General features: G+C 51.3%; 1 protein-coding gene across 1 annotated transcript; it reads left to right on the top strand.

Annotated features, from left to right (window-relative positions):
* The first annotated feature begins 674 nt into the window (after positions 1-674).
* ADIG (adipogenin) lies at positions 675-8768 on the top strand. Its single transcript, XM_059707088.1, has 3 exons — positions 675-1203; positions 4948-5074; positions 8423-8768. The coding sequence occupies exons 1-2, from the start codon at positions 1077-1079 to the stop codon at positions 5058-5060; spliced, it is 240 nt and encodes a 79-aa protein (XP_059563071.1). The 5' UTR covers positions 675-1076; the 3' UTR covers positions 5061-5074; positions 8423-8768.
* Positions 8769-13500: the final 4732 nt, after the last annotated feature.

Below are 13500 nucleotides of genomic sequence, written 5' to 3'. Positions count from 1 at the left end.
GCTGGCAGTGGCAGGCAAGTGGTCCAAGGACCCTCTTAGAGAACACCGTGCTGCTGCCTCCCTCCCACACAGCAGCCACTTGTGTTGACCTCCTGCACCCACCAGGCTCCAGCTCAGGGACTATCAGGCTCTGGGAGTTCCCGAGTTCTGAGCCTCCTGCCCCAGGGCCTGGCACCTGGAGGTTCACTTCATGAATGAAGGAGGGAATGAGGGGGGTGGGAGGAGGTAAGAATGGCATTTGAGAGTATTCTGCCCACTTGGGAGATGAAGGAACAAGGTTAAAAAGCCTTAGAAGCTCTTCACTGACCTCCCTAATAAGGAGAGGTGCCAAAGCTTCCTGATTAAATAAGAATCATTTACAGAGGGCCTACTATTTGTTAGAAAGTTTTTAAGTGTCAGCCCAGTGACCCAATCTGGCCCACCAGACTTGTTTTGTTTAGCCAACAGTATTTTAATGTTTGATTCAGTATTTTTAAATTGGCAGATTTCACATAAAAACTCCGATGCTTTGGCTGTCTTGGAAGTCAGAAGAGCTGGCTGTACTGGACCTGCACTTCCCACACATCAGTTCCTGGGACAGCTGTCTGCTTTGTAGGCTCTACGCTCCATCCGGTTTGCAGTCCCCACCACTCCCACAAAGTGTAAGTGTGGGCACATGGAGCCTGAATTTTGGGATCAGGGACCTAGCTGGCTCCTAGAGGATTCTGTGACCTCCAATATATGAACACCCACCTGCGGGCAGTGCTTATCCCAGCATTTGCTTTTCTAACTTTTAGCAGCTTGGTGAGGAAAGAATTATTCCCATCCTACAAGAGGATCCCGGAGGTGGCACATGAACCCAACAGCAACTTAGCAGGGAATCAAACCCAGGCCTGCCCGGGCTTACTCTCACTGCCCCGGCTCCTGACCATTCATCCAAATAGCTCTCCCTTCCCTGAAGGACACTGTAACTTCCTTGTTGCGTCACCAGCTCAGTCACAATTGGTTTGAGAGCAGAGCGTGGCCCAGCCTACCAGATCCCCAGGGCAGCCCTGCCAGCCCAGCTCAGGCTGGCCCGGTTTGGCCTCACACGCACCATGAAGTACCCTCTGGTGCCGCTGATGAACGACCTCACGTTCTCTTTCCTGGTGTTCTGGCTCGGCCTGCCCGTGGCCTTGCTGTTGTTCTTATTGATCGTCTGGTTTCGCTTCTTACTTAGCCAAGGTGAGCCACCCAGGCTGGGCCCTAATCCTGGAGCTGGGCAGGGGTCTGGAAACCACTGCGGAGAGAGGAGCTTCTTTGGGGGCATTTTCACTGCTGGCTCAGAGCCAACAAGCGGTCACCTGAAAAAGAAAATGACTAATTTGGTAGTTCAGTTTCTTAGAGTGCAAGGGTGAATCCCTGAGTTCGGCCGGGAAGCAGTATGTGTGTGTGTGTGTGTGTCTGTGTCCCCTCAGGGCCACGGCTGGCATGTAAGGTTTTGGTGCTAGCCATGGCCCTCGGAAAGTGGTGACCCCTCTGGGCAGATGAATTAGTAGAAGGTGTCCCTTCCTGTGAGTGCAGCCAGGGCACAGGCTCTGAGAGCAGAGTGTAGGCTGGGTTTCAGTCCCTCTCACCCTTCAGCTCAGTGCTCTTGTGCAGTAAACACTGCACAGTGGGAGGTGGCAGCCTTAGGCATTTATCAGGGGCCAGTGACCACTCACCCTTTTCCCCTGGACCATACATCAGGGAGGACCCAGTTTTTCTGGGACATAGGGTCCTGAGCTCAGCGTGCTGGGGTGGAGCTGGCCCCTGGAAGCTGGGGGTGGGTAGGGATGCAGCTTGGCCATGTGGCAGGAATGACACCCTGCCCGTCCTGTCTCCCTGGGCTTTTCCTCGGGACAGCTTGACCTCCCACCTCCTGCTCCTCAGCCCCATGAACTTTGGCCAACTGGGCAAGCAGGGAGGGCAGAGTGTGCTGTCACCTCTGGTCAGATGGCATTGAGACCGGGTGAGCAGTTCACCCCCTAAACTACCCCATGATTTCAAATGTGGGGGTCATGGTGTAAATATTGGGAGCTCCTGGTGAGAGCTTTTAGAGAATGATCTCCTCATTCCCAGGATACACCGCGGCCCTCAGGCATCGGGCAGTGGCTGGTGGAGTCAGCATATGTGTCTGTGTAATGGCTATAACAGCCGTCGGTCTGGAGTCTAGGGGATGTGGGCCCAGATTCCAGCTTTGCCCCTCAACAGTTCATAATGACAGCTGGGCTTTTCTGAACCTGTGCACTAGGACTTGTGCTCAGTACCTGATGCGTAATGTTTCATTTAGTCCCAGAATAACCATGTGAAGCAGTCCTTACTGTACGACTGAGGAAACAGGCTTGAGAGAGAAGCCACCTGCCCGAGGTCACGCACCGAGGGAGTAGTTAAGACTCTGGCACCTCCCAGTGTGTAGCCCTGGACAAGCCCTCCCGAGCCTTGGTTTTCTCATCTACAAAATGGAGATAATAATGGTCCCTGACCTTTTGGAGAGATGCACAGCAAGGGCGTGGCACACAGCACAGGTACACATAGTAGGTGCTTGCAGGCTGAGAAATGATCTAGTCCATATTGGTTTTGTCAGGGTAGGAGGAAGAATAGCAGTGGCTTTGAGTGGCATCTCTGGAAGGGGAAGGGACATCTTCCCTGAGGTCTAAGGCTCTGATTTCCTCCAATTCATTCTCCTTGGAGGCCCTGCTTGAAAGCTACTTGCATCTGCCCTGCCCCACCCCTTCTCACCTTTCTCTTGAGAGGCAGTTTACCTGCTGACATCTCACCTGAAACAACCAATAAATAATTTTTTTGTTAATTTTTTTGGTTAATCCTCACCAGAGGGTATTTTTTTCATTGAGTCTTAGAGTGGAAGGGAGGAGGGAGGGGGAGAGAGAGAGAAACATTGATGTGAAAGAGAGAGACATCAATTGGTTGCCTCCCAAACGTGCCCCCACCAGGATTGAACCTGCAACCCAGGTACATGCCCTTGACTGGGAATCGAACCTGCAGCCCTTGAGCGCACGAGCCAACGCTCTAATCACTGAGCCACGCCGGCCAGTGTTCTTTTGTTATTTTTGCCATGAACAGAAACTGCCCTTAAAGTGAGTGAGCGGCCCTTCTTCACCGTCTCTGTCTTCCTGGAACTCTCAGTATTACTACGTCTGTTCTGTCCTTGTGCTGGGAACTGGTCCAAATCCAGGGTCTGGGCCTGCCAGGGTTTGGTGGGGGCTGGGGCTTGCAAGACCCTCCTCTGTGGTTTAATATCTGTTGTGGATCTCTTTATTGGAGTCAGTTTGGTCTGGAATCCAGTGGAAAGCAGACAAAGTAGCTCTGACTCCCCTCCACCCCTGCCTGGCCAGACTCCACAGGGCAGTTTCAGGGCACAGGAGGCCAATGTGGCCAAGGAGTATGCAGTTTCCCCAGTCGAGGGGGAAGCAAGTGGGCGGAGAGAAGGAAGCTTTCTGGTGAGCCCTGGGAAGCTGGCCATGGGGACAGCATTAACCGCCTGCCGTTATATAGCGAGAGAGGACCAAGCCAGGCGTGTCCTTCAAGGGGAAGACCCTGGAATTTGCAGGAAGAAGAGGGGAGACCTCCAAGTAAATGGACTTAGGGCTAAAACAGAAGTGGGCACCATAGGCTATGCCTGTTGAGGGTCCTGACCGCTCCTCAAGCTGGTCCTTGGAGTGAGTTGTTAATTTCAAAGCTGCCTTTGAGGTCCCCGACCTCAAACAGGTGCACCCAATGGAACACATGGCACCTAGTACAGGAGGCACATTTGAGTCCAGCAGGACCACTTCCTGGCTGTGAGCCTTCCCCACTGTAGAATATGAAGAACATCGGTAATTGCCTCAGGAAGTCGTTAAGAGGGTTAAATGAGAAGAGGTATGTAAAACATGTAACACATAGTACGTGTTCAGAAAACAATCGCCATATCTAGTGAAGATCAGCCACTTCAAGCTATGGCGCTGATTTTTAACTGATAACTGCCAACACTATTGAATGCCCGTTTTACAAATCTCACTTCAGTTAACCCTCATTATAGAAGAAGCTATTGTTGTGCCCATTTTACAGATGAGGACAATGAGGCTCAGTCTTTTCTAACTTCGGCTCTTGGTCTGCAATCTGAGGGCCTTTTTCAGCCTTCTTTACTTCTTTGCAGCTGGTGAAATAAGAGTCTATGTAGTAAGAAAAATAACAACCTCCTCTGCCCTCTAGCCTTTCTCCCCTTGCCTCCCAAGGTAAGCCATGTGAGCAAGCTCATGCGCCTATTTAATGACACCTGCAGGTTTAAAATAAATGGAGGAAGGAGTATTCTTTGTTTTCCTATTAATAAAAGAGGGGGGGGGAATTCTATCACATAGATTCCTCTGAAGTTTGCTTGAAACACATAGACATCCTGCAAGCAGAAAGGTACAGACCCAATGCAGTTACTGTAATAGCTTCATGACCTGCCACCGGATGGACGGGCAGGCCTCCATTAGGTGTGACTGTGCCACTTTGACCAACTGGAACTCTCATGGTGGACGTGCACACACATGGTTTCTAGGGTGCTTTGTTGTGTGTGTGTATTTTACCACAAAACGGCTGCAATGGAAATCATTGTACCTGTATACTCAGATGTTTGTGAATGAATGGACTGTGGACAAATGGATGGTTGGGTTTGTGTCTCCTCCGTGCCTGCTCCTGGACCGTGCCCAATGCAGGTAGGCCGTTTGCTCATCTCAGGGTCCTTCCCTGTTTAGTAGTGGACAGGGCCTCTTGGTGAGTTACAGAGCAACCTTTTTGATCCCTGGTCACCATTCCAGACCCTGAAGTCTTCCCGGGTCTCAGGGCTGGCCCCCTGGCCTCAGACGAGGCTGCAGGGATGCCCAAGCCTGGCAGGGGGCTCCTTGTGGATCAGGGATAGGAGACAGGAAGTGACCCTCCAAGAAGCCTTGTCTTACTGCTCCACAGATTCAGAGGAAAATGAGTCGGATTTGTGCTTTGACTGGGAGCCATGGAGCAAAGGCCCAGCCGAGTGGGACAGTACGCTCCAGAGCCAAGAGGAGGAGAGGCCCGGCCAGTGAGCCAGTTCTGCCAGGTGAGGCCCTTTTTGGGAGATGGCGGGGGGAGGAGGGGGAGGGCGGCCTCAGAGACTGTCCACAGCCTCGGGCAGCTGCCAGATGGACAGCTGACTCCCTCCGCCATTGCAGAGCTTGCCATCTCTGCTGCGTCGGAGAACCTTCTGCCTCATTGTGTGGGAGACCTGTTCTTGCCATGTGGGAGCCACCTTACAAAGGTCCCCCACCCCATCAAAAAGCTACTAGACTTAATACATGAATTTGGCAATGTAGCAGGATACAAAATTAACCCCAAGAAATCTGAGGCATTTCTATACACCAATAGTGAACTTTCAGAAAGAGAGATTATAAAAACAATCCCGTTTACCATTGCACCGAAAAAACTAAGCTACCTAGGAATAAACTTAACTAAAGAGGTAAAAGACCTCTACTCAGAAAACTACAGGACGTTGAAAAAAGACATAGAGGAAGACATAAACAGATGGAAGAACATACCGTGTTCATGGATTGGTAGAATCAACATCATCAAAATGTCCATACTACCCAAAACAATCTATAAATTCAACGCACTTCCCATTAAAGTACCAACAGCATACTTCAGAGATCTAGAACGAACTTTCCAAAAATTCATCTGGAATAAAAAAAGACCCCGAATAGCTGCAGCAATCCTGAAAAAGAACAAAGTAGGTGGGATCTCAATACCAGATATCAAGTTGTATTACAAAGCCACTGTTCTCAAAACTGCCTGGTACTGGCACAAGAATAGGCATATAGATCAATGGAATAGAATAGAGACCCCAGAAATCGGCCCGAACCAATATGCTCAATTAATATTTGACAAAGGAGGCAAGAACATACAATGGAGCCAAGATAGTCTCTTCAATAAATGGTGCTGGGAAAATTGGACAGATATATGCAAGAAAATGAAACTAGACCACCAACTTACACCATACACAAAAATAAACTCAAAATGGATAAAGGACTTAAATGTACGACAGGATACCATAAAAATTCTAGAAGAATCCAAAGGCAAGAAAATCTCAGACATATGCCGAAGCAATTTCTTCACTGATACAGCTCCTAGGGCACTTGAAACTAAAGAAAAAATGAACAAATGGGACTACATCAAAATAAAAAGCTTCTGCACAGCAAAAGAAACCATCAACAAAACAACGAGAAAACCCACTGTGTGGGAAAACATATTTGCCAATGACATATCTGATAAGGGCCTAATCTCCAAAATTTATAGGGAACTCATACAACTTAACAAAAGAAAGATAAACAATCCAATCAAAAAATGGGCAAAGGACCTAAATAGACACCTTTCAAAAGAGGACATCCAGAAAGCCAAGAGACATATGAAAACATGCTCAAAGTCACTAATCATCTGAGAGATGCAAATCAAAACAGCAATGAGGTACCATCTCACACCTGTCAGACTGGCTATCATCAACAAATCAACAAACGACAAGTGCTGGAGAGGATGTGGAGAAAAAGGAACACTTGTGCACTGCTGGTGGGAATGCAGACTGGTGCAGCCACTATGGAAGACAGTATGGAGTTTCCTTAAAAAACTGAAAATGGAACTCCCATTTGACCCTGTGATCCCACTTCTAGGAATATATCCCAAGAAACCAGAAACACCAATCAGAAAGGATATATGCACCCCTATGTTCATAGCAGCACAATTCACCATAGCTAAGATCTGGAAACAGCCTAAGTGCCCATCAGTAGATGAATGGATTAGAAAACTGTGGTACATCTACATGATGGAATACTATGCTGCTGTAAAAAGGAAGGAACTCTTACCATTTGCAACGTCATGGATGGAACTGGAGAGCATTATGCTAAGTGAAATAAGCCAGTCAATAAAGGAAAAATACCACATGATCTCACTCATTCGTGGACAATAGAGACCATTATAAACTTTTGAACAATAATAGATACAGAGGCAGAGCTGCCTCAAACAGATTGTCGAGCTGCAGCGGGAAGGCCGGGGAGGGTTGGGGGGCGGGAGGTAGGGGGGTAAGAGATCAACTAAAGGACTTGTATGCACGCATATAAGCATAACCAATGGACATAAGACACTGGGTGATAGGGGAGGCTAGGGGACTGTCTAGGGCGGGGGGATAAAATGGATACATATGTAATACCCTTTGTAATACTTTAAGCAATAAAAAAAAAAAACGAAAAAAAAAACAGTAAAGAATTTAAATAAAAAAAGAATGCATTTAACAGCAAAAAAAAAAAAAAAAAAAAAAGGTCCCCCACCCTTTGCTTCTTGGCCTCACCTCCTGCAACTCTCCCTGGGGTCTTTGCCCGATGTTTGTAGGAGGGATAAAATAATACTGATAATAATGCCAGCTGATACTCCTTGGGTACCAGGCCTGTGCTGAGCATTTCCCTCTCACACGTGCATTTATGAAAGCCCACAAGGAGGATGGTGTATTGGTGTCCATTTTACAATCGAGGACGCAGAGCGGCAGTGCCACAGGTAACGTGCCCAGTGTGAAGGAGCCCCGCAGCTGTGCACATCAGGTGGCCTCATCCAATCCAATGGGGCTAAACGCCATCTCCCCGCCAGGGACCCCAAATGTGTGTATCTCGCCTAGCCTTCCTTCTGAGGACGGGATGGCTTATTCCCTTTGCTAAACCCAACAAAGCAAAACCCAACACGTGACCTGCTAACTTCGCTCCATCGCCGTGAACAGCACTCCCATTGCTGGTCTGGCTGCACGAGCCCCATGCTGGGGGTCAGCCTCATGGCTCTCTTTGCCTCCCACCCCACATGCAGTCCCACCCCATCCTCCATCTCCTTCATTATCTCTCTCTTCCCCTGGCCATCAGGGCCTGCCCTCCTCCGAAGTCTGCCCCTGCAACATGTCATTACCCCATACTCTGCCCCGTGGGTCACAACTTGGAGCCCCTGCCAGTCCGAGTGGAGGAGGGAGGTGGGGCTGAGAAGCATGGACCCTCATGTGCCCTCAGTTACAGTGATTCTTAGCCTTCCCAGGTCACGACCTTGATAGTTGAGGCCCCTTTCCCCACAGTCCTGTGCATGGGGCCAACTTCGCGGGGCGTGACTTGTGTGGGCACATGAGGTCCCATGTTCAGCAGAGCCCATCTTGGTATAATGCTCGGCTGTTGCTGTCTTGAAATTTTTAATAATTTGTAACAAGGAGCCCACATGCTCATTATTCATGAGTCCCACAAATTATGTAGCCTGTCTTGTTTGCATAGTTAGTGGGGTAAGAAAAGGAGATAGTCAAACTCTGCTCGGGGACCCTGTCCATTTACACAGAGCACTTCCCACCCCTCCCTCACCCCCCAATATCTGTCCCTCTCTCTCATTCCATTGTCATCCCTAGACCCAACCTGCCAGTTGCTCCCAGCTTGGTTTTCCTGGAGTCCGCTGGGCAGTGGCAATGGCCGAAGTGGATGGGAGAGACTCGCCAAGGAGGGGAGAGGACTTCAGCGACTGAGGCGCTTTTCTGGGACGCCCACCTCATTCGCTCCAAAGTCTCCGGAGGACCCCCAGGTCTCGGGGAAGAGCCCGCAGCTGTGAAGACGGTATAAGCAGTCAAACGGGGGAAGTTGGCCAAATGAATTGAGAAGAGGTCCTCGGGCAGGGCTGGGCCTGAGCGTGTGGGTCCATATTAAAGGCAACAGGGGCTGCCTGAGCTCAGGAGACCCTGATGCGCGTTCTGGGCCTGACCAAGTCCATTCATTCACAAGCTGTGGGGCCTGGGCCTCCCTGGCCCCGACCTGGGCCTCCTGACCCCATTTGGGAACCCAGACCCTCCTTCCTGTCTGTTCAAAGGGCTGGGGGATCTTGCTCTGAACCTCCATTGTCTCATTTCAGACTCACTCCTCAGCCTTCAGGCTGATTTTAACAATGTTGACTTTATAAACATCTTCAGAGTGTCTACCATACACCTGGTTGTTTTAAGAAGAGCTCACATTTAATGAGTGCTTACTATGTCCCAGGCGCTTTTCTGTGTACTTCACACACATTGTTTTTAGCCCTCACAAGAATTCTATCAGGTGGGGTCACAGAGGGGAAACTGAGGCACGGTGCAGTCAAGTAACTTGTTGAATTGCAATGGTGGAGTTGGGATGTGAACCTAAGCCCTGCGGCTCCAGAGATGGCCCTGGCCCACTGGGCCGATGGGTCACCAGGTTGGATTGGGGCAGTCATGGGGAGACACTTGGAAGAAATCCCAATCTGTCCTTGTACCCCCACCAGCCCCGCAGAGGCAGCAAGGGTGGGTGGGCTGTAGAGGGGACAGGCCTTCCTGAGTCTCACCAGGTGTCACCTTTGTCCCCTCTTTCCCTGCAAGCAGAAAGAAGGGAGCCTGAATTATTGGCTGGTCTCCTGGAGTCGGGTCTCCCCTGCTCTGCCCTTGCTGCCCGTTAGTCTGAACGATCCATCCAAAGCACAGATCCAGACACGCCATCGTCTCCCTGCGTAGGGCCCTCTGAAGCTCCCTACGGCTCTGGGCTAGAGCCGGGTTCCTCGCGTGGTGGGGAGCCGCCCTTTGGGATCTGAGCCACCGCATTTGCTGGGTGAGGTTTCTGTGCTCACCAGCAAGGCTGCCGTGAACGCCCTTGAACTTGTATCTTTGCACACAAGTGTGCTGCTGTCTGTGGGATAAATTCTGAAAGGAGGACTTGTTGAATATAATATCTGTGCCTTTACAGTTTGCAGATACTGCGAAGTTGTCTTAACAAAAGGTGGCACTGAAAATGTGTACAAAAGTGCCTGTTTCTCCTGGCCTCTGGCCCATGAACACCCCCTAAATCAGCAATCGCCAACCTGTGGGCCACGGACCACTGGTGGTCCCTGAGGTCTGAAAGGTTGGCGACCGCTGCCCTAAATAACGCTCACACACACACACCCCACACTCACCACACTCACACACACACACACTCATACACACACACACACACATACACTCACACACACTCATACACTCACACACACACATTCTCTCTCTCTCTCTCTCTCACACACACACACACACACACACACACACAGACACACACACACACACCCCTCTCTCTACACACGCTTTGTTCTGGCTGATGAGCTTTGTCGCTGTTTTTCTGGGAGCTTTCCTGGTGTTGAATAAACATTTTTGATAACAAACTTCCCCTGTGGCTGAAGCTTCCTCCTGGCTTGTCTGGCATTTTCTCCAAACACCCTGCTCCCTGTCAGCCACTGCCCTTCCCCCCCCCCATTGGCCATTGTTCAGCCTCCATGCTGACCTAGAAAAGCCAGGTGAGTCACCCCACACCGCACCCCCTGACCCTCCAGAGGAGCCAGAGGAGCCTTGGGGGCTCAGACCCCAAGGGGGAGCTGGCACAGCCGGTCCTGCAGGACATCTGGTCGCACTCCTGGGATCACCCAGCAGCAGGCAGGGGCCACAGCTCCTCAGGGCCACTGGCAGGTAAGTGGTGAGGGCTGTGAGGAGATGCCCTCCTGCTCTGAGTGGGGGCTGAGACCCTGGGTATGGATTGGGGCCGCCTTCCTGGCATTTTGTCCTGTGAGGCAGGAGACGTGTGTGTCTGACAAACACACCTGTGACCTAGTGATAGGCCCCCCCGAGAGGCATCGTCCCCATCTTAGCAGCCCGCTGAGTGCCTGCCCAGTGCTGAGTGCTTCCCATGTGTTCTCTTACTTGCTCTTCATCACAGCCTCTGTAGTAGGTCACAGTAACATTTTCAGATGAGGAAACTCAGGGTCATTGCGGTTAAGTCTACTGGCCCCAAGTCGCAGAGCCTGGAAGTGGCCTATTTTCCGGACTCTTAACTGAGACGCGTTTCCCGGGATCCACACAATACCCCGGGCTCTTCCTGGACTGGAACCGTGCAGCTTCCCGTTGTGCTGTTGATGTTTGCAAAAATATGAGGAAACTCAGAACAATAGTGTGTGTGTCTCCCCAGCCCCAAGAGCTCAGGGATCTGAGAGGACAGTCCTAGGGTGAGGTGGGGACGCTGCTGGGGTTGGCAGAGACACGGGCTCCATTCCTGCCCTGAGCCCCTCACCCTCCCACCACCATCCCCTCAGGCCTTGTGTCACCATCAGTAAAATGGGACCATCTCCAATGTATTTGCTTCCTGTGGCCGTCACTCACAAAAGTACCACATATGGGGCAGCTGAGAGGGGGGATGTCGAGTCTCCAGGTCTAGGAGCTGGAAGTCCAGAATCAGGGTGCAGGCAGGGCGGGGCTCCCCCCGTGCTGGGAAGGGGAGAACCTTCCTTGTCTCCCCCAGCTGCTGGCAGCGCCATCCTCACGGGTCTCCCTATGTGTCACGCTGCCTTCCTCTGCACATGCTGCGTCCCAGTTCCCTTTTCATAAGAACCAGTCATTGGATCAGGGCCCTTGAACTTGATTACCTCTGTCGAGACCCTACTTCCAAATGTCATGTTCTGAGGTCCTGGGGTTAGGATTTCCACAGCTAATCCTGGCAAGACACAGGTCCACCCCCAACACCCTCTGCGAGGACTGACTGTGGGAACACACGCAGAGTTCTGAGCACAGTGCTTGGCTGGCGCTTTATAATGCTCCATGAATTGTTGCCAAAAGCAAAAAGCTGAGCAACCTGGACATACAATGTTTGGTGTACATCATGTGCCAGGCACAGACTGGGCATGCATTATCCCTCTGATCCTAACAACTACCCCTGGTGGCAGGCAAGGTTTGCATTGAAATGATGAAGCTGGGACTCAGAGAGGTTAAGGCACTTGCCTGAAGTCACATAGCCCAAATGGCAGAGCTGAGGATGAACTCCAGGCCTATGAGACTCCACTACATCACACAGGGCAGGAGAGCACTATAGTGGGGAGTGGGAGCTGCTCAGGGGTAGAAAGGCAGGGAGGGAGTGCTGAGCACATAGCACGTGATCCTGGCGAGCCTCCTGGGTCAGAGGGGCAGGGAATGCTCTTGACGATGGTGAGTGGGTGGGCTGGATCACAGGCTGCCTGGCGAGGTGCTGGCAGGTGGCCAGGTGCAAGGCTGCCATGTCTGAGTCACTCCACTGCGACCTAACCGGCCCAGCCGATACTCCAGGGCTGGGACCCGGCTGAGGAATGTTGCCCGGAGCATGGACACACTTCACTTCATTCTCAGTGCACACAGCTCTCCAGGAAGCCAAGAGGTGGTGCTTCCTTTAAGAAGCTTGAAAGTGCAGTTTAGTCAAGATTCAGGCTACTCTCTCTTCCTCTTGCTTGCTTTCCAAGGGTTCCCTACACCTGAAGGAAGTGATGTTAGGTTTTCTATGCTGGACTAGAAGTTCATTTATTCAGGTACTAACATATTGACTTACTCCAGCCTCTATCTATTCATTCATTTACTTATCCACTCATTCACCTAATGGTTCACTGATTCATTCATTCATTCATTTACTCAAGTACTCATGCTCGCACATTCATGTACACAGCCATTCACTCTTCCACCTATCATCCATCCATCCATCATCCATGTAGCCATCATCCATCCATCACCCATCCATCAATCATTCATCCATCCATCCATCCATCCATCCATCCATCCAACCTTTATTAAGCACCTACTATGTTTTCCACACAAAGCTTCTCATGCCTCCCAAACTACTTTTTCACCCTCTTTTACTGCTACTTCCACTTACATATTTGGAGGGAGGACCTCTGTGCCAATGGAACCCCAGACACTTGGCCTCCTGGTGGTGTGGTTTCAGGATCTCCTCCTCAGGAAAGGCGTGGGAGAAGTGGACAGCCAGTCATCTGTACAGCCCTAGTCTGCACATGAGAGCAGTGATGGCCGCCTGAGACTCGGGCTCCTAAAGGTCCCTGCCCATCGTTTGGTGCCAAGACTATGCATATTCCTGGGCGCTGTCGCTCTCGTGGGGCGATGTCCAGTTGTTGGGCTCCATTTCTTGCTCCCCCCAGGCCAGAGCAGACCACAGTGACCCGTGGCTTTGGGCCCCTCCTAAGGAGCATCCTTGGGCTGCTCTTCTTAAAGGCAAGTATGCCGAGGGAAGGGCAGCAGGCGGTGGGTGGAGGGGTGGATCATGGCATTCTGTCCTGGCCAGAGGGTAAGGGGAGGGGCTCCTGGCCCATACAGATGCGGAGGAAGGACAGAAGCCAGGGAAGCCAGGAGGAATGTCCCTTCCTCATCCCTACTTCACAGTCAGGGCTAAAGGCCAGTTCCCAGGGGGGCTCTTCTGACCCCCACAGCTGGCCCCTTGCATTTCCTCCTCCCTTAGCATCCTTCCTTCCCCCACCCAAGCCCTGCCCTTTCTCACCCCCCAACACATTCCTGCCTGCTTGCTTTTCTGTTTCCTGGCAAAGTCCCCATCCCCATTTCACAGAGGAGGAGACCAAGGCTGGGAGAAGGTGGGAGACCGCTCATAGTCCCGGACGGTGTGGCCACTTGGGGGAAGACCCCCGGGTCAGGGATGCTTT

This window comes from Myotis daubentonii, chromosome 8 (genome assembly GCF_963259705.1).
Source record: "Myotis daubentonii chromosome 8, mMyoDau2.1, whole genome shotgun sequence".
NCBI classification, from domain to species: Eukaryota; Metazoa; Chordata; class Mammalia; order Chiroptera; family Vespertilionidae; genus Myotis; species Myotis daubentonii.
Note: the sequence above shows the minus strand (reverse complement) of the source record. Positions and strands in the feature narration are given on the sequence as shown.

Coding starts and splice junctions, on each gene's coding strand:
- ADIG (XM_059707088.1), top strand. CDS start 1,077: ATGAAGTACCCTCTGGTGCCGCTGATGAACGACCTCACGTTCTCTTTC. Junction 1,204..4,947: donor TCGCTTCTTACTTAGCCAAG/GTGAGCCACCCA, acceptor ACTGCTCCACAG/ATTCAGAGGAAAATGAGTCG.